This window comes from Leopardus geoffroyi, chromosome A3 (genome assembly GCF_018350155.1).
Source record: "Leopardus geoffroyi isolate Oge1 chromosome A3, O.geoffroyi_Oge1_pat1.0, whole genome shotgun sequence".
Classification (NCBI taxonomy): domain Eukaryota; kingdom Metazoa; phylum Chordata; class Mammalia; order Carnivora; family Felidae; genus Leopardus; species Leopardus geoffroyi.
This window is the reverse complement of record NC_059336.1, coordinates 60,302,573-60,324,235: the sequence shown is the minus strand read 5'-3', so window position 1 is coordinate 60,324,235 and position 21,663 is coordinate 60,302,573. Positions and strand designations below refer to the sequence as shown.

At 40.5% G+C, this 21,663-nt stretch overlaps 1 protein-coding gene across 1 annotated transcript in view; it reads right to left on the bottom strand.

The window, feature by feature from the left end:
* The window catches only part of AFF3 (AF4/FMR2 family member 3), a 533,714-nt gene that overhangs the window by 12,154 nt on the left and 499,897 nt on the right, over positions 1-21,663 (bottom strand). The window contains 5 exon segments of the mRNA XM_045445721.1: positions 882-953; positions 5,736-5,872; positions 8,194-8,257; positions 17,811-17,932; positions 20,559-20,760. Of these exon segments, the coding sequence (XP_045301677.1) occupies positions 882-953; positions 5,736-5,872; positions 8,194-8,257; positions 17,811-17,932; positions 20,559-20,760 (597 nt within the window).

The window sequence follows — 21,663 nt, the reverse complement described above, 5'->3', positions numbered from 1 at the left end:
AATTATTTGCTAACTCAGTTCTGGTGCTGACATGCTAGAATGCCAATGTACCAACTACAACTTACTAGTGTCTTCTGAGAACAAAAAATTGCAGATGGTGTGACAATGCAAAACTACCTGAGACCCTCTCTTTTCTGAATGTTGCTGTTATTTTTTTTTGAGACTTGGTTCTCTGACTTGCAGATCAGGTTCTAGAGTAGAATATGAACCACTGGAGAGCAAAAAATGTTGGATCCCTATATAGGAGGAACCAAGACAGGTGTCCTATGATTTGGGAGAATGAGGTGAGGTGTTCCAAGGAGATATAATGGGGAAAATTGTTATTATTATATTCACATAGTCATTACCATTGTAATCACTACAGATACAGAAAAAAAAATCTATTACATGCTGGTGAACAGTTTAAAAGAAATGCTTCTGTTATTACAGTGTAATAAGCTGTTTCTTTGATGTGTTGAGAACTTCAGGGCACCATCTTGTTTTAGTCATAATAATCCCACATGTAAACGAACAAATGGATTATTTTGATCGTGTCTAAAGTGTCAAACACAAGAGAAATTACATTTGGCACAACTCACATTCAAATTATTAAAACACAGACCTACCTGATTTTAAAGTTGTGCATGCACTCACATACATACAAATACACAGAAAAAATTATCCTTGTGTAATGGACCTGTTGACTCTCAATCACTGTGAATTCACATCATGCTTGGTAGGCCAGCAAGAAATTGTGTGGGCTCACCCCAGCCACCATCAGAACTGCATTTGTTTTTGCATGATAGAAGGTAGTAGAAAAATGTATACACTTCAGCAGTTGGTTTGCCAATGAAGGTATACATGGCTGTGGAGGCTATTTTAAGTTGATATCATGTACTTACCATAATGCAGCCAATTGTTTGTCTTCTGGTGTGGCATTAGGGCCTGAATGGGTTTTTAGTCTCATAGCATACCTAGGGGAAAAAAGAAATGAAAAACCAAAGGAAAAAAAAAAGCTTTCTTGTTAACAACATCTTCTATGATGGAGGTTCCCTTTGCCCCAAAACTTAGTTTTTCATAGCACTTGCTATTAATTCTTAAAAGCTAGCTAATGCTGCCCCATTTTCCCTAAGCATTACACTACTGTGATGACTAGAACAAAATGACTTTAATGATTGTCCAGCTACTTTCTCCCCCTTAAAAATACAAGTTCAAATGCTACCGGTGGTTGAGAGTGAGGCCAGTTCAAGTATTATCCATGAATATAGTGACACATCCATTTTTATAAAATTTTGACTATGGCTGAGTGGCTGACAAGATTGAGTGAAGTTCAATCCTTCCAAACCAACCTTCAGAAAAATGTTCACTCCTTGTACTCAGATGAATGCTTGGATTCACCCCTTTTTCATTGTTATGGAACTCTTACTTTGATGGCTGTGTAAGTGTCCTAAAAAAGGTGGCTCTTTTGAACTTTACTTACTCCCATTTATTTCTCTAATCAAGGGGACAAATGGCCATTTCACTCTCCCAATAATATACCAAGTTACTTACAGACTCTTTGAGAGAGCGAACACATAGCTGAAATGGTCAGAGTTCTGGGTTCAAATCCTGATTCAGCCTCTTATTAGTTGTGAGAGCTCAAATGAATGTCATTAAGCCTCGATTTCCTTATTGATAAAATATGAATACTGCTGATTACACAGCCTTGTTACAAGGATAGTATTTGTGAAGGTCATTGTAAATTGCTCAAGATATGATGCTGTTATTATACTAGGTCTACAACATGCAGATTTGCAGTGCCTCTGAATAGATCTCTGCAGTTTTCCTAGTGGTTGTTCTGGGTATTTACAATATACATGAGTTATCACAATTCATGGGTATTAACATGTTCCACTTTGAGTGGAGCATGAAAACCTTATTTCCATTTATGTCCCTTTACTCACTTTTAAATAACATTGTCTTGAGTATCAGATGGTGGTACAGTTTTTTTTAACCACTGAGTATGATTTATAAAACTCACGAAGAGGATAGTTTATTGCATGTATCCACATTTCTGTTCTTCCACTGTTCTTCCTTCCTTCCTGACACTCCAATATTCCTTCATTTGTCATCTCCTTTAGTTTGAGGAACTTCCTTTAGCCCATCTTTATAGGTCAGAAACAAATACTTTTAGTTTTTCATATCTGAGAATATTTTTATTTCCTAGTCATTCCTGTATAATGAAGTTTCCCTGCATCTAAAATTCATTTTGATGGGTTTTTTTCTTTTACTACTTGAAAAATGTCATGCCACTCCCTTTTGGCCTCCATGGTTTCAGATGAGAAGTCTGCTGTCATACAAACTGGTGCTCCCCTACATTTCTCTCTGGTTGTCTTCAGGATTTTTTTCCTTTGTCTTTAGTTTTCAGAAATGTAGTTATGATGTGTCTTGGCATGCATTTATTTTGGTTTATCCTACTTGGGTTTTTCTCAGCTTCTTGTACCTGTAGGTTTATATCTTTTGCCAAATTTGGCAAATTTCAGCCATTGCTTCTTCAAATACTCTTTTAATCCCACTCTCTTCCTCTCCTGAGACTCCAATGAGACACATGTTGGATCTTCTGTCATTGTGCTTGAGGCTTTATACATTTTTTTCCAGTCTATTTCTTTTTGTTGCTTAGATTGGGTAAATTCTATTTTCTGTTCTCAAGTTCACTGATTCTATCCTCTGTTGTCTTGCTGGGGAAGGTCTTCAAAAAAATGTGACTGCCAGTTGACCTGTGAGCTGGACCTGGATGATCAGAGCCTCATCTCCTCCCTTGTCCTTGAAATGTGGGTTCTATTTGCCTTTTCTGTTCCCAGAGGCTGCTCCAAGGACACAACCTTGAGACAGCGTGTGGTGTTAAGAACACCTTCACAGTATACTTGAGTGAACTCATTAAGGCCTCCATATAAACTTTAAGAATTGGTGGGCAAGTATGGGAATCCATTAATTTTATGGCCACTCAAGACAAGTCTTATATGTAAGTTCTCTTTGCTTATTAAACCTGCCACCTACCAACCTGGAGTGGCCTGCCTCTTCCCCAGTGTCTTCTTGACCCCCATGTAAAGGGCCTGGTTTCAGATTATACCTGGGAATCTCCTGAGAGGGTTACGAACCAGCATATCTCCACGCTACTACTGAGCCCATCCAGTGAGATCTTTGTTTCTATTTTCCATTTCTATAATTTACATTTGGTTCTTTTTATTTTTTTAATGTTTATTTCTGAGACAGAGAGAGACAGAGCATGAGTGGGGGAGGGGCAGAGAGAGAGGGAGACACAGAATCCAAAGCAGGTTCCAGGCTCTGAGCTGTCAGCACAGAGTTTGGCGCGGGTCTTGAACTCACAAACCATGAGATCATGACCTGAACTGAAGTTGGTTGCCCAACCACCTGAGCCACACAGGCGCCCCTGGTTCTTTTTTTTTTTTTAAAGAAAATTTATACTTCTTTGCTGATATGTTCTATTTTTTTTTGTTGTTCTTTTAAGAGAATTTATCACCATTTGTTGATCGAAGTATTTTTATGATGGCTGCTTTAAAATCCCTGTCAGATAATTCCAACATCTGATTTACCTTGGTGATTGGTGTCAAATGATTGTGTTTTTTCATTCCAGTTGTGATTTTCTGGTTTCTTGGTACGATGAGTGAGTTTCTATTGAACCTTGTGCATTTGGTTATTATGTTAGGAGACCCAGGGTTCTATTTAAATCTTTTATTTTAAAAGGAAGTCATCCTGTTTAGGTTTAGGTCCTGGCCTACTTCTGGGCTGTAGTTCCAATTACAATCTAATTTTCAGAGCTTTTGTGGCACCATTTTGATTCGTGGTGCAGGGGTCCACTTGCCAGTGTCCCCAGTCACTTGGTATCCCTTGGGGAGAAAGGAATTCTTCTGTCTATAGGGACAAAGAATGTAGCCTGAGCTGGACAGTTGTGGTGAGATCCTCCCTTGCCAGGGCTCCCAGCCCCCACTGGCTCTCAGTGGGGGAGAAGAGTCTCAAGCCTGGTGGGCAACATGCAGGTATAAGTAATAAATTAATGTTATTTTCTAACTCAGATAAGAAAACTTTCTTTTGTCTTAGTTTTCTGACTAGTTCAAGGGATTCTACTCAGTCTGAATTATCTAGAAAATAGATTTTGTTCTCCATCATGCAATGATACTCATATCAGTGAACACACTAGAGTTCTAACTCTGGTGCAGGGCAGGTGTAGCACATCAGCACCTCCAGATGTATTTGACTGCCCTCAGGCTTTCATTGTTGTTTGGGATTGTTTTTTAAAATTTGAATGCCTTAAAGGGGGCCGTGCACACTGGAGTTCACCATAGGCCCTGTGACTGGTTTATTTATTTATTCCTCAAGTATTTATTGAACACATACTACGTTCAGGAACTGTTCCAAGGATTAGGGATACATCAGTAAACAAATCAGACTCCTCCCAAATTCTCTGGTTCAAAGCACTCACATTCTAGGACACCTTACTATTTTGTGCCCATCTACTTTCACCATGTTCTTCCCTGACTGCTTGTGGGTATCTGAGTCTGTGCCTTATTCTGAGGAAGGAATGTGACGATCTAGGATCTCATACAGTAATTTTACTATGGTGATTTCTTTTTTTCACTGACAAAAATAGCATACATATCATGTAAATAGTATGAAGGAATCACCAATACACTGACGTAGTAGAAATATTTTAATAAGAAAAATGGACAGTATTGACTTTTAAAACGTTCTTAAGAGGTGCTTTTTGAAGATGATATATTCTCTGATGCTGGGATGACAGTTTCAAAGGCTGGAACCTATTTCCTGAAGGAGAATGGTATAAAATACCAAATTGTATCTTCGGGCCAATTCAGATCAAAAAGGTTATAACCCAAGGGGACTAGAAATCTTTCATCTGGAATGGTGGGGCATGTTAAAAAAATATCTAATCTTAGGTTGCAAAGAATTCCAGAATTAGAAAAGTCTCTTAAAGTTAGTCTTGGGGAAGAATAATTTCACATATGGGTATTAGATATTATTCTAAGCAGTTGACTAGAGACAAAAACTATATGACAAGATTCTCAGTATGGCTCATGGATGAAATTTCCTTAATGGTTCACTAAAAAAGACATTGAAGATGTGCTTTTCTGGGTCTCCATGATGGAAGCCAAGAGTCTCCCATCCAACCCTTGATATGCCCATGTCAGAAACCCTGTATCTGCTCACATTAAATGTCTCAACCCAGGTGGGGGATGGTGCTCACATTCAGGTTTAAGACCAAACAACATCAGCACCCTCTGAGACAGCATATCACAGGGTGGCTTTCCCTTCCTAAAATCCCTCCCGCCCCGAATCTTCTTTCCTCTCGTTAAATACTCCTGAATCATCTACTGATGGAGTTAAGATTTAGACTATACTAACCTGAATCAGGTTAAAAAAAAAAAAAAAGCAGCATTGAGGTGAAATTAGTTCAAAATCTGCTACTTCTCAGCTGGGTGAAGTAGGCATGTCACATCTCACTTGGATTCAGCTTCCTTTCTGAAGTAATCAGGGGTTATAGGAGCTTTCCTCCTCACTCACAAGAGAGCAAGGGAGGCAGGGTGTGTAAAAGAGCCTTGCAAAATCTTATGTTGTTCTTTGTGAGGATGCACCTTGGTTCTTGGTAGCTGATAGTGCAGTTGGAATTCTTTTCTCTGTATTCATAGTACTGACATACATTCCTCACCCCTTCCACTCCCCCAGCAAGACGTGGTGCTTACCTGATGAGCTCTACTGTTTCCGAATACATTGTATAGGGAGATTTGGATTCCATTGGGCCTTGTTCCATTGCATTTCCACACTCAATAAATGACAAAGCTGCTTCAGCATAATTCAAGGCCTTTCCAAACTTTTCCACCTGATCAACAGAGTTAATACAGTGTCTTCCTTAAGTATAGTTTTTAAAATGGCATTGTCACATAGTCAATATGCTTTATTTGAGAAACCTGACTTCTGAGTTCCAAAATCCTGTGAATGGAGCCGAGAGAAGAAAGAAATAGGATGCTTCCTTCTCTAGTTACTTTTGCAAATTGCTACTGGTTTAGGGTAAGTGGGTGAACGGTTATATACAGAATTGTACCAGATCCATACAACAGCTGCCAATCAGAATTGCTCAGAACTGCATGGTTGTTCTAATTTCTGTTTCCTTCTTTCTAACCCCTAATTGCTTGGCAACCTCACTCCTTGTCCCTCTATGCTATGCCAAATAAAAAATTATTTGGGATGATTACCTCAAGTTGTCTAAATTTATTTAGTTTCTCTCCACATCAGTGAGGATAACCAAGAATCAGCTTCATATTATCAGGTTCTCATAAATCTGAACTTACACATCAAGTTCCTGGTTCCATATACATGTATTGTGTATATTCCATATACATGTATCACTTTCGGTGATAATTACATATTCTAAGTTTGGATTGCATACTCTTCCAAGCTTTCACATATTTATTCATCAATCAGAACAGAACTACACAAATTACTAATCTAAGTCTTGCCTCTGAAACCAATTCTCATTAGTAACGGATACCTTAGAAAACAGCAATGTAGAGCAACACTCCCTCTTTGGCAAATCAAGTTTTCAAATAGCTTATAATCCTAATAGGCTATAGAGAAATATTTCTTGGCAATGCTTTCAAATTAAGGAAGTCATTTCATTCAACAAGTGTTTTCTACAGCACTCGATTCTGTGCAGTGTGTACTTGATACACAAAAGCTTCTTTCAGGAACACAGAATACATCTGGAGAGAGAAAACATGCACCCACAAGACAGTTCAAAGTACAAGGCAGTCTGTGATTAACTAACAAAATGCAAAGCAGAGAGTACAATGCAAAGAGATGATAGGAAGGGAGCAAGTCATGGGGCTGCAGAAAGTCTGGGGAGGCTCAGGGAAGAGACCTGAAAATGGCCATAGGAAGGAATAGTATGATTTGGCTGGATTTGTGGAGGAAGTGGAGGTGTGAGTATGTGTGAGTGAGTGAGTGTGTGTGTGTGTGTGTGTGTGTGCGTGTGAGGCTCTGCTGCTGAAAAGGCCCGGTGGCTGGCATGAGTGAGGTGTGCTCAGAGGCTGGGATGGCACCAGTGTGGCTTGGAGCAGAATGTTGAAAGGAAAGGTCAGGTGGGATAACACGACATGGAACGAACACTGCTGGTAAACACTGCATGATTCAGGCAGAAAATTTCATTCCGCTTTAAAATTCTGTGCTTTTCTCCAATGGCGATCATGTATCAGCTTCTTCAGGTGACCAGAACTCTCCACTAGACCGTGGGGTTGTGAGGACAAGAACTGTACCTCCCACTTCTCTTGTCTACTTTCTGATAACTCTGCCTATTTTCCTTGCACATCAGTGTACCTAGACAGTGATCTTCCGACAAATAAATGTTTGGCAACATCAGCGACACTGGGGAGGGGTACATTTATGATGTAAGCACCTTCAGCACTGGAATAATACCTTGAAGGTCATCTGAAATGTCTTATTCATCTCCAGCACCCTAATCTGTTGGGAATGCTGGAGGGGAACAGAACTGGAATTACTGGGTAGGAAGGAGTCTCTTTGGATGAGACCTAAGATGGACCAACCATGTGATCTCTTTCAGAAAAACCCAGAGGTTTTCTATTTCTTGCCTGGAAGGTTCACACTTTCCAAAACAGGAGATTATCCAAGTAAGAAAAGTTATTTTTTTGGAAGACATCAAATCATGGTGACTTTAGGGTCTTATGTGCAGTATAATGGTTTCTGTGTTGTACAGTTTCAGAGGAAGTATTAATTTTGGCAGATACACAGGCAGAACATGAGTCCTCTTGAAAAGGGATTTGATCCTGGGACCAAGCCAAGGGCTGGCCAGGCTAACAAGAGAGAAAAATGCAAACCCAGATTTTTTTTTCTTAAAGGAAAAAAAATACTACCACCCACTGACTCCATTGCCTCTAGTTACTATTCAAACCTTAGAACTAAATTGAAATATTCATTTATCTGGGACTTTCTCCCAGTCAGACATTATTGGTTGAAGTCATAATTTATTGGGCTATGAGCACTTGATTATATAAACATTTCTCCATTTAACAGACCCAGCCATCCTTGTAATAGATTTTATAATTACCCCAGCTATATTGCCCCAGTGATGAAGCTGCAGTACAAACATAATTTGGAAGAACATATCTGGAAAGAAAAGGGTCTTACCATTGCATCTGCTTTATGCTTCATCCGTTTAGCTTCCTGCATAAAATAATCTGCACTGCGTGGCCTACAGGAAAGAATATTAAATGTCATTATTGTGTAAGTGCAAGATCTTTGGAAAACATTCTTCTCTTTTTGCTCAAACTTGAATCACAATTTTAAAAGTCTGTTTAATATGGAATCAAGCATTTTTGCATTCCCAAATTACTTCCTGTATGTAAAATATCACAATTATTTTTCTCTTAAATTAACTATTCAAAACACATTCAATATGTGCAGACAGTCTACATTTACAGTGGTTTTAACATAGTTCCCCAGTGTCTAATTTGTGAATCAGATTTCTTATTGCATGGTTAAGAAAACAAGTAAAAAATCTTATTTTACATGATATTTGTATAAAACAATCCCTTTTTAATTCAAAGATCATAAATACACCTCATAATACTTGCACAGATATGTTTGGGTGAGTATATTTATGTATTCTTATGAAGGTAAGTTGTCATTTATGTGCATAAATGGCACCTACAGTTGTATGTATCTATATCTAATTATTTTAAGGCCTCACAGTGAAACACGAAAAGAGGTAATACTGTATGATTATATTCCAGTTATAATGAAGTTAATTGTAAAATGATGTCTACCTTGTAACAATGCAAACGTGGCATGTATTCTCTAGAGTTCTGATTAGCTAGCTGGTAAACATTAACAGCAGACATGTGCATTATTAAAGCAATAACCCTGGCCAGCACTAACTCTGCTGGGAGATGAAGGTAATTAATACAGAGACTGATCTGAGTGTGTGTAATGACCCCAAGTTACATGAAGCTACTTATCAGACAGTACCTTTAAATGCTTAGTCTGATAGATTTTTAAAAATCTACATACTCTAGGTGCCATCAGCATAAACTTTTTTATATTATGGGTCTTTATATAATCAATAAATTTGACTTGCTCATGAATATCCAATATAAGCCAGGACTCCCTGAATGAGAGTAAGACATAAGTAGTGATATTAATCATGGACTGACTCATCTATTGTTATATGCTTATTCTGAACCCTCTTCTTTGAGATTCTACTGGGTCTTTTTCCTTACCGCATTATTAGGTGGTTAAAGCATCCTTTTATCCAAAGAGGTCAAAATGCTTAGAAAAACCACGCATACCGTGACAATGACATTGCAATCCCAAAGTTTTACCTTCATTTTAATGGTTTTAATCAATCAAACCATTATCATAATGAATAATAATAATTATTATTATTGTTTTTTATAATAATTAGTCTCAAGTACAAATCACAGAGGCCAAAAAGGACTTTCGTTTGGTCTTTTATTCCCCTGTAAAATATTGTCATTCTGTGATAATGTGCTGGGAATATTTAACATTTCCAACAAAGAAATGAGGAACAGAGCTGCAGAATTCCCTTAATGTGTACAATTAAGTTCCCTGTCTTTGGCTCATCAGCCCTCTATCATTCTTCTTGCCACTCAGGCCTGAAACCTTCTATTCATCTTGGTGGGTCTTTCTGGCAGGTGGGGCCTGAAGTTTTCTTCATAGGAAGGCCATGCTTCTCCTACTGGCTCTACTTTCTCCAGTCCATCTCCTAGAAGTTCACACTTTTTCCATTTGAATGGGTTTTCACCTTTACATGGTGGTTTTCCCTTCTTTGTCCACACACTGACCTTTGAATGTACACTGAATACTGGTCTTGGATTCTAGTTCCGGTAATTTACATTATTTTGTTGTTGCTATCTTTGTTTTTTTAATGAACTTTATTTTTCAGAGCAATTTTAGGTTCACAGCAAAACTGAATGGAAAGTATAGAGAATTTAGAGCGTTGTCATATACCTCGTGCCCCTCTCCCATCAGCCTCCCTTACCTACCTTAACAGGTCTGACCAGAGTTGTGGGACATTTGTTACAATCAATGCACCTACACTGACCCGTCATTATCACCCAAAGTGCATAGTTTACATTAGGGTTCATTCTTGGTTTCGTATATCCTGTGGGTTTTAACAAATGTATAATGACATTTACCCACCATTATCATAGCATCATAGAGAATCGTTGCACTGCCCTAAAAATCCTCTGCATTATTGTTTGTCCTTTTGTGGAATGCCTCAGTGTAGAAGAGCAGACCCTACCTCTAGCTCAGACCCAGACCTGACACCTGAGCTTCAGATGAGTTCCCAGAGCCTATCCACTCAAGAGAGGAGTTCCGGGGTCTTTATCGATTTCTCTTCCCTCTTATCAGATGCTATGAGTGCATCCTAAACATCCTTCCTTTTCTCAGTGACCACATCTACTACCCAGGCCTAGGCTTTCATCACCTCTCTTGGCCTCTTGTTTCACTCCCCTCTGATCTATCCTGAGCTTTAACCTTTGACCAGTGTTTGTAAAACATGGCTTTCGTTAAATCACCATACTACTTCCAGACCTAAAGTCAATCTCCAGATCCTCTGGGATCAAGTCTCAGTTCAGGCCCCCACTGATCTTGGTAACCCCACAACTGTAGCCATGGCGAGGGGTGGTTTCCTTGCTGTGTTGCTCACATGCCATCTCTGTCTTAGGGCTTCTCTACTCATCCTTTTCCTCTCACTTAGAATATTCTGCTGAGTGCACATTCACTGAGTGCCTTCTATGAGCCAAATGTTACCTCTCCCTCAAATTCTTGTACCATAAGACCTTCTTGGTAACTCTGGTCCATGCTCATCTGGGTCTTTCCTAGATACCACTTCTTACTTACACTACATGTATAGGCATTTAATTACCTTTGGAGGGGTATGGCTACAGTTATTGCATGTGGGCAGCTCTGCAGCTGGTACATTTTCAGCAGGGGCTGTGCTGGGACATCTTTGATCTTCCCCACCCTATAGTCTTAGGCTTCTACATGGTAGAAGGTACATGAATCCTCTTTGAATAGAATTGAATTCATTTTGAGCTTAGAGGAGAGTGGTGGCTTCTGATGGGGTGCAGCATAGCAGCCAATGAGCCAGAGAACGTCTCCATGGCAACTTGAAATTCTCCACATCATTATCTGCTCCACACTCTAGTATATGAGTTTGGTCAATTTTTTCTTGCCTGGTTTTGTAGACCTTGTCACCAACAGATCATCATTTCAAATGCATTTCGTTTTCATGAAAGGATTCTCCTGGCAATAAGCTATGGCATCTTAGTTTTTACTAACCTTCAAAGTTGCCCTTAAGGATGGCGGGGCCTCCTGATTCCTAATATATGCTCCTTAATCAACATGTTTTGATCTGAAGCATATGAATGTATTTTTAAATCTGATATGGAGGCTGGGTCACAAACTCTCACAATAGTGTACGCGGGTAAGTAACACATCTAATTTTCTGACTGTATCACGCAGCTGACACTAAGCTGAGATGCTGAAAAAAATGTACCGTCCAGAGGCCATTTACAAACACATTAGTCACAATTCTCATCCTCGCATATAATGGAGGGCTCACTACACTGAGTCACTGAAGATTGCCTGATGATTGGCTCATTTTCTCCTTTCAGGTGATTTCTAGTGCCACGTTCCTAGATTAGAACATTATAAAGGCAGTGGGGCTAATGGGACACCACTGGAGACTGTCCAGCAGGGCGGTGGATGCATGCTATGATGAAGGCATCACTCTGACAGCAATGTCCCAATCAGGAGGAAAGTAAAATTGTCGCCATTGTGGCAGTTATAGACTACAACTTGGCCAAGGTACTACAATAAAATCTAATTATCTCAGTGTTCCAACAGATTTGTGATCTAATCTTTGGTGGGTTTTTTTTGTTTTTGTTTTTTTTTTTTTTTTACATGAAAAGCCTAGAGTTTTCGTTTTTCATTTAGTAACAGCATTCTTCATATTGTTCTTTCAAAGTGATGGTAGCTTACGATGACACATGAACCAACCTAATAAAAGTTCAATTAAACATCATACGTGTAACTAACTATGTATCTTGGGCTCTTCAGAAATGGGGCTTGCAAGTGATCTTTTTAAAAGCCAAGCCTTGGTCATGTGTATCTTTCTTGTAAGAGCTCTTTGCAACAAAAACAATCTGAACACTTGATCCAAATAGAATGTTTTTTTTTCTTTTCCTCACCCTCCTACTATCGCCCCTATAAACACGCAACCTCAGTTCTGAGGCAGCAACAGGATTTGAGCTACCCTGATATTTCTTCTGGCAGAGGAGTATTAAAGCAACCTTGCTTTTTGTTCTGTTCTGTGGCTGAGATGGAGTTGAATGGTCTCCCATGGAGAGGCTGGCAGCCTTCTTTCTGTAATTCCTGCCTCTGTGAAATGCACCCCCCACCCCCCTCAGCAGAGCCTCCTGTTTTGTGAAAACTGGCAGGGATGGGAGCTCAATGTGTTTGAACAAACAGGTTCCTTGGCACAGCAGAAATCTGGATAATTTCCTTAGGGAAGATGAAGTCCAAATGAGACAAATAGGCAACTGCATACCAAATGAATTCATCATCCGATATCCTGTCAGCTTGTCATCTGATAAGCCCCATGGGCGTTACTGTGTCCCCAGCTTTGAAGTACTTTCTTCACAAAGAAGGACATGTAAGAAGTTAAGTACAGGCATCCCCCTGCTTTCTGAAAGTTCACTTTTATGAAAGACCTAGATTAGAAATGTTTTTCACTAACCTGAAGAGGATTTTCACTTTTCTGAAAAAAGCCTTAACTGTACTAATGTAGGTCTTTCTTTAAGTGAAGTAATGCCAAGCGAACTCTCAGAAAACTGGGGATACTCTTTGCTTTACACCATTCTGACTTACAAATGGTTTCGTAGGAATGCTCTACTTTAGAGAGCAGGGGAGCCTGTAATTCTTTTTAATCTACTAAAGTGAACACTACTGATGAGGGCACTTGAGGGTCAGCGTCTCTGGTGTGCCAGTGTTGGCTTTATGAGTGCTTCTTGAAGGAAGCAGGTAGACTGAATTTAAGCAGCAAAGATTCAAATGCAGTTTTTGTTTCCATGAACTTGATGCTGGCTGGGACCCCAGAGTCTCTAGAACCTGGCTTCTCAGAAGCACAGGTGATCATGCATCGTGTCTTGTACACACCATAGGCTCTTGCACACGACTGAGTTCTCTCTCGGTCACACACAGAAAACAGTGTGCGTTTTCCAAGATGCACAGACTAAATGTGGCAGGTTTTCGTCATTCAATCAAAAGCAACTTTCTATTGAAATGGAAACTCATCAGCTTGATTGTTGTTCTTCTCTGGGTGTGACATTTAAAATAAAATAATTTTGGGGCGCCTGGGTGGCGCAGTCGGTTAAGCGTCCGACTTCAGCCAGGTCACGATCTCGCGGTCCGTGAGTTCGAGCCCCGCGTCGGGCTCTGGGCTGATGGCTCAGAGCCTGGAGCCTGTTTCCGATTCTGTGTCTCCCTCTCTCTCTGCCCTTCCCCCGTTCATGCTCTGTCTCTCTCTGTCCCAAAAAATAAATAAACGTTGAAAAAAAAAATAATAAAATAAAATAATTTTACAAAACCCTTAAAATGATCAGAGAATGAAGATTTTAGTCAGGGAGATCTGAAAGATCTTATCGCCTCTACGTCCCCATCCCAAGCCTAGTCTTTTTCTTTCTCTTTCACTCTTGGTTTCAGTTAAGAAAAAAATAAAAACTTGGCTGAGAGGGATCTCATAAAGGAGAAAATTCCATACAGAAGAACAGGAAGGCGTACTACTGGCTTACCGGGAAAGGTGGGGAAGGGGAGCCCCTCAGGAAAGGAGCAATGGCCACAGCAAGCCCCCCGTGGGAGTGCCTCGCCTCGTTGTACCATCACCTACTCAAGGATTTCAGTTGATGTCCTTTGACTAAATCATGCCACAAGAGATCTGACCTTTTACATACCAGACTCTTCCCATCCTCTATAAAATTAAATCCTTTTAGCTAGGAGATTGCTGAGCATAATTACATCACAAATGCCAAATCCTTTTCCCTTCCCTGCCAGTCACATTTCACACGCCATGGCCTTCAGCACGTGTGGCTGAGGGAGTCTCTTCTCAATGTTGGGAGAGTTAAGTAGCTGGGCTCCAGTTACTGGTGCCACGGGGACAGATGGAATGTTTGGTGGTTTTGCTGAATGTGATGATCGTGACTGACTCTTCCTTGTGAAATATGGGCAGGAGACAGTACATCCTTCTGGGAGCAGCAGGCAGTTCTGGCACTAGGGATTCTCTGGCTTCCCAACACAGCAATATGGCTGGTGGGAAAGGAGACTTGATTTCCCAGCCAAGCGTTTCACCACTTAGGTTTGCTCAGGACTTCTGTACCGAGGCCTTCATGACACAGTTGTTCTCTCTCGATTTTCCAGGGCCAAGAACTCCCCTGTCACTAATTATGACACAAAGTAATTTACAGCTCGTGGCTTCACACTAATAAGATCAGTTTCTGGGCTTTGAGTTGAATCTAGTGCTGTCACTCATTGACATAAATTCTTACAGATTTTTTTTTTTTTAAACAAAAGTTTGGCAATCATACCGGTGTCACCTTAAAACCGGGGCTGTCAAGTAGTGGATGTTGAGTGTGGCTAAATGTCAGGGAGGAGGTGCCATCACATTGCCACCAGTCTGAGCCTGCAAATTACGCAGAACCAGCTGACCTGGATCACATTTAAAAAATAAGTGTTATTTTGTTCAGTTCCATCTGCATCCTGAAGACACAAACTGGTGCCTAGTTAATTGGTAAGTAACATAGGAAAAGGGACTTAGGAACCCATGAATTTCAATTTACCTGCATGTAAATTCCTTATATTCATGGTGAAAAAAATGCAGGCATTACTCTCCTTAGCGCTGTTATTCTAATTCAGCTGTGTTCATTCAACACTTGTTATTAAGCGCCCACTGAATTCAGCTGTTGTCTGCACTGCATGTTTATTCAACCATTAACGAGTATTTATAATACAAAAGGATGAGTTTACTTTTTTTTTTTCTAAAAGCTACATGATGCAGCTTTAAAAAGTAAATGACAGTATGGCATCTGTTCCTTTTTGGATCACTATAACTGGATTTCCATCAACTCTAAATTGCTCCTGGGCTATTTCTCCAGGTCTTTCTTTTTTTTTCTACTGGTAGCCTCTCTGGTTGTTTCACTGCTCGTTGACACCTTCAGTGGGGAAAAGTCAAGGAAAGTGACAGGAGTCAGGTCCTCGTCTGTTAGCAACCCTGCTAGTGGGGAAGCTGGTGAAGAACAGAGAGGAGCAGGAGGCTGAAGTTTTGTGGTCCCAAGGCACCTTCCCAGGGAAGCCACCCATGTGCCTCCCACTCCCCTGAATTAATAACTGAGGATTCATGAATTGCATATCTTAGCTTCTGCCAATGTACCTGGCACTTAGTAAGTGCTCAGCACATACCAACTGGACCTGGGAGACATTTTATACAAGTTTAGGTGACTTCCTAGTGCAGCGATTTCTTAAGGGACAGTGATCTGTATTGTTTCAAGGAAAAGACAATGCCTAGTTTTGTTTTTCAAGCTTCAAGGGTCTTCCGGAGACTTTCTTAGTTCAGTGGTTGAGTGGCTGTTTGAGTTGCATGTTTATTTTACTGTTACGGATCTCAAATCAACTGGGACACATGGCAATTGGAACATGACATCTATCTCTCCGTATGACGGATACGTACAAGTGCCTTTTTATTCTATTATATCTATATCCATAAAAGAGAAACAGTTTTATTGTAGCTGTCAGCCAGAAAAATTATACATATTGCTAATGGGAGGAACGAATGATAACAGCTTCTTTGTTGACACAGATCGTGAAAAAATTATATTAGCAATAGTGCCGGCAGATTGAGAAACATTTCCTCTTGTAAACAGTCCAAGAAACTGCAGATCGAAGTACGGCCATTTAGTTGTTGCTATTTTTGACTTAGCTTTTTGGTCCATACATTGGATAATTCCTTATATTTAAATTTCCTATATGTATGTTTATTATGATTGTATTAATACACGTAATACCATGGTATGTGTGTTTAAATACCATGCCCCTTAACATCAGCTGTTGGAAATGTTGGATGTTTTAAGCACCTTAGTGTCTAATGCACATTGTGTTTGATCATGTTGTTAGATTATGACTTCTGAGTGCAAACTGCCACGTTCTCATCAGACACAATTTTAATCTCCCATTTGTACAAATGGTTAGAGTTCACGTGAACAAGTAAGACTACCAAACACTAATTATATATGCAGTTGACCAAGGGACTGTCCTCCCACTACATGCCCCTACCTCGGAGATTAATGGCCACCCTCTTCGATGACGGCAGTGGAGAAGACAAGGAGAAGGGGAGGTGGTTAGGGCCAGGAGAGCGTGCCTGGGGCCAAATGCTGCTGCAGCAGCCATGGGAAGGAGAGAAAAACACCTGTCCTCCTGGGCTACTCTTAAACTTGCATAAATCCAATTATCTTGGAATGTGTTCAGTAAGTGGAACAAACAAAAAATGTGGATTTGGCTTTTAACTCCCCAATTCTGGGCCCTTAATTAGCTCACTGAAGTCCAAGAATAATTTGAGGACTCTAACGGCACATTCTCATTTCGCAGAGAAGTCTGTAGGGTTGAATAAGTAGAACTTGTCTGTACTGTGGGTGAAGCCAGGGCTGGAGGAGAGGATGGATGGAAGATGAGGATGCAATAGTCATCACTTCTGCAAGGATGGTCCCCCTTGGGTGATCTCATCTAACTGGGTCTTGGGAGAACTTTCTTTCGGGAGAGAGGTATCATGACTGTTGTTTTTCCTAATAAAGAAGCTGGGACTCGAAGACATTTGGCACTCCTAACTTTTCCAGTTTTAGGTGGGGTGAGGGGTTTGTAGTTTGTCTCCTCAGCCAGACTGTAAGCAGTTAGAGGACAGGATGTCTCAGTGCTGCATGCTGTCCCCACCCCCAGGATTTGATGGAGTGCCTCACACAGACCTGCACTGGGTGCTTGTTGAACAGTTAACGTTGAAAACAGGATTCAAGCCAAACTCTTGAAACCATATCTTCTGTCTTCCAGGCTTGTCCTTGACACATATTTTTCCCTCCAAGAGCCTAAATAGTTTTCAGTATCACTTTATCACTTCTCCTTTGTCATTTTCAGCATCTGAAGAACATTCCAGGATGTTACTTTTTATTCATCTTCTCTTGTTTCTCCTCCTTTTATGAATTGATGCTGGGAGTGGAAGTAATACTTAGGTTTCAGCACTAGAGCTGGGGGAAGGATGACAGGATATTTTTTTCCTGTGTGAACTGTTTATGCTATTATAAAGAATGTAGCATTTTAGAGGAAACAAGCCAGGAGTGAACCACTATTATTCTTTGCCCGTTCTAATTTACAAAAACAAAAATGCTTCTCTTTCTGGTAGCATACAACTGCCAACAACCCAAAATGAAGTTACTTAGAGATGTAAGACCCATGACTGCCATTTGCCTTAGCTTCCTGACATCTTGGAGGCAACCCCAGGAGCTCTGGCTGTTCTAGCTGTTCAAAAATCTCCCCGGGACTCAGGGGTGCATTCAAAGGTAAGCTCCAGTTCTCTTTGAGAGGGCAACATTTCCCTGACCAAGTCATGAATATAACCCTTCTACCCGCAGAGTTTCTGTTTTAACTTTGCCCCTCACTACATCGACAGAGTCCACACTCACATATCATCGAAGATGAGTTTCTGCCTCTTGCAGTCCCTGTGGCCGTTGGAACCTGGAGACCATGGCTCTGTTTGTGGCCGTGACTTGTGGAGAACGTTTTCGGAATTGTTGTGAGCGGCTTTCTAAACAAAAAACAACACACCAGTCTTTTCAGAAACTGGCCACCTGGCTGAAAGAACAACCCACTGTTTTGTGTTCTCTGTTAGAACTGATGATCCCTTTGTTTAAATACAGAAAAAGAAATACATGCATTCCAGTTCTCATGCTGAGGGCTTTCATGTGTGTTGTCAAATGTCATTCTTTTTTTTTTTTTTTTTTTAATTTTTAACATTTATTTATTTTTGAGGGGAGGGGAGGGGCAGAGAGACAGAGAGACAGAATCTGAAGCAGGCTCCAGGCTCTGAACTGTCAGTGCAGAGCCGGACGCAGGGCCTGAATTCAAGAACTGTAAGATCATGACCTGAGCCAAAGTCGGATGCTTAACTGACTGAGCCACCCAGGCATCCTTCAAATGTCATTCTTATAACAGTATCAAAAGGGAAGTTCTTGGGGAGCCTGGATGGTTCAGTTGGTTGAACTTCTGACTCTTGATTTCAGCTCGGTCTTGATCTCAGGGTTGTGAGTTCAAACCCGGGGTTGGGTTCTGTGCTAGGCATGAAGCTTACAAAAGGGAAGTTCTTAGTGGCCCACTCTCACAGATCCAGAAACTGTGGCTGGCTGAAGTTAAGTAACTTGCTCAAGCTCAAATAACTACTATGGGTGAGGTCTAGGGCTTAGGACTCAAGCCCCTTCTTTCCCCAGTTGGCCAGACCAGTGGTTCTCTAAGGTGACTCTGCATCAGAATCATCAGGGGGTTCCATCAACACACAGACAGCTACTCCTCTGACCCTGAGTCTAATTTAGATGTGTGGAGTGGGGCCTGAGAACATCTCACTTCTAGCAAGTTCCAGGTGATGCTAATCCAAGAACCAAGGTTTCAGAACTGCTGAGCTATACCCTTGCAAAAGAGAAGTCATTCAGGTCACAAAATGGACTGATTCTCATTAGCTGTCTGTGAAGAGCACGAAAAGCCAAAGGGAATAACTAGAAATTATTTAAAATGTATTTTTAAAAGGAACACTATAGATTTGTGGAAAAATTAAAAAAAATCATATTCCCTAGGGATTCCAATATTTATAGAACACCTATTGTGTGCTAGACCCACGGATAATAAAGCAACTGTCTTTGGTTATGAAATTCAAGTGGATTCTTCTGGAACAAACTACAGATACCCACAACACGAATGGATGAATGGAAGTAATGAAAATGTGTTGAGTGTGTACAAATGCTTCTTTAAATATGGACTGATTTTATGTGTAGAGCAAGCCTCTTTGTTGTCAGAGGACCTAGGACTCTGCATTTCCCTGTGGCACTCGTGACTGTAATTATAGATGTGTATAATCTCCACAGCTAGACTGTGAACTTCACACAGGCACGGACTGAATCTGTTAGATCACCACTGGATCTCCGTTGCTTGACACAGTGCCTGGCACACAGTAAGTACTTGCTCAATAAACGTCTGTTTGGTAAAAGTCTGTAATTATTTTACAATTCTCTAGACATGGTTGCTTTTATGTTAGGATCTAGAGGTGCAGATAAGTTTGTGTTTTAATTTGAAATGGTTTATTTTTATTCCAGGTTTTTCTAGTAGGGTCTTCTCAGATTCTTTCAGCCTAGAATTGAAGATAATTGCTCCCAAATAAGGGTGTGTAAGTGGGTTAATTTCCTGATGTTACAAGATTTTGGCTCTTGACAGACCTACTACCAACTTTTTTACCTCTTTAATTCATGAGATAGAACATTAAATACTGCCTCCCCCATCTTTTTTCGAACAGCCCTATTCTCATGTCTCATCTCTCTCCCTGCCTCACAAAGCCCCACTGGTTTTCATAGCATGGTGACCTGAGAGAATTCGGGGAAGAGTTTGGAGTTAAATAATGTGCCCCAGAGGATGCATGATCCAGGGCTACCAGCTGTTAAGTGGAGTAGCAGGAAAGAGGAACTAACATGTAGTGTTAGTTGCATAGGTATCTGTATGTGTCTGGTTCTTCAGATAGTACTGGCTCATTTAAATCTTTCTGTCACCATTTCGCAAATTAAACTGGCTCAGAGAGATGATGCAACTGGCCCAAATCACATTTTGACTAAGATACGAAGTTAGACAGACTTGGACCCAAGTCCCCACCGTTCCCCAGGGGAGTGCAGGCAGCTGGAATCACCCTTGAGAAGGTCACTGGAAAAGGGGTGGGGGTAGGGGTCCCATACTGCAGCCACTTTACCAGTTACCAAGGGTGGAGTGGGAGTCCCACAGTTTTGGCCTGGGGTTTCAGTCCCAGATTTCACTCTGTCCTGGGGTAAGGAATCTTTCCAAATAATAAGGTTGGTTGGTTTCAAACTCCCAATTTACATTGTCCTGGGGTAGTATTACTATGGGGCCGTTTCTTTTTAGAGTGGGAAATGAAATCCTGCAAAGAGGTTTCTTAAGCAAAAGAGGCTTCAAATGCCTCCTCTGGTTTCTTCTTCTGTAGTTCTCTGTGGGAAGGGGTAAAGGGGTGTGCTCATTCACCAGGCCTTCCCAGAGCAGCATTTAGGAATTCTTGAGGGACCTCAAGCATGTGTTTAGACTGTGCTGGGCTAAAGACAGATGAGTATAGGGGTGTGCTCAATTTCATTTTTATTTTTATTGGGAGAGGAAGAGAATGAACATACTGTGAGGTCTCCGGCATGAGACTGCAGCTGGTTCTCAGCCTTATGCTTTTTGTTGGAGGAGGCGGAAGTGAACAAACCATTGCCATTTGATCTGCTGGAAGAAGTTAAGTCCTCGCTGGAGTATTTGTGTTTAGATGCATCAGACAGGGGCGAGATGGGTGACCGGAGCATTTTTTCATTTTTATTTATTGGTATTGCCAAGCTGAAAAAGGAAATCACAGTAATGGAATGTCACACAGTCAGCACAGGGAAAGGTAAATGTTTTATATATGACCCAAACCTCTCATTTAAAACCTGCTGGTAGGAAGGCGTTTATTGGGAATTATTATACCAGGAAACAATTTTATGGCATTAGGACCATAACGGACAATAAGTGAATTTTACTCATTGTTTCTTTACTTGTCTTATCAGGATGAATAATAATTCTGGTGCTAAATGACTAAGAATAATAAGATTTTCATTTTCTGAGTATTTCATCCAAGGATCTCAAAATACACAACAAACAACTTACTGTTTTCCTGACAAGCCTAAGCAGCAAGTAATGGGAAAGGCAATCAAATGATGTACAAGCGGTCTACTTCTAAAAGGACTTTTGCTAACACCTGAGCTTGTACTAATTATTATATGGAGAATAACAGAATCACAAAATAATCTGCAAAGCATATGAGGCCAACTTTCAATTGTTAGGCTTCTGGGATAAGCAGGCATTGATTCAAATAAACACAGAATAGAAAATTGTTATTAAAAATTACATTCTCTGATTCCTAGCTCCTTATTTTATCTTCAGAACTAACTGTTTATGCCAGAGGAAGACAAATACATATAATTTCACTTACATGTAGAATCTAAAAAAACAAAACAAATGAACAAACAAAAAACTGAAACAGACTCATAAATACAGAGAACAAACTGGTGGTTGTTGGACAGGAGGGAGGTGTGGGTAAAATAGGTGAAGGGGATTAGGAGGTACAGACTTTCAGCTATAAAATAAATGAGTTGCGGGGATAAAAAGTCAGTAACACTGTTAATAGCTTTGTATGGTGACAGATGGTGACCACACTTATCATGATGAGCATTTCATAATGTTGAATCACTATGTTATATA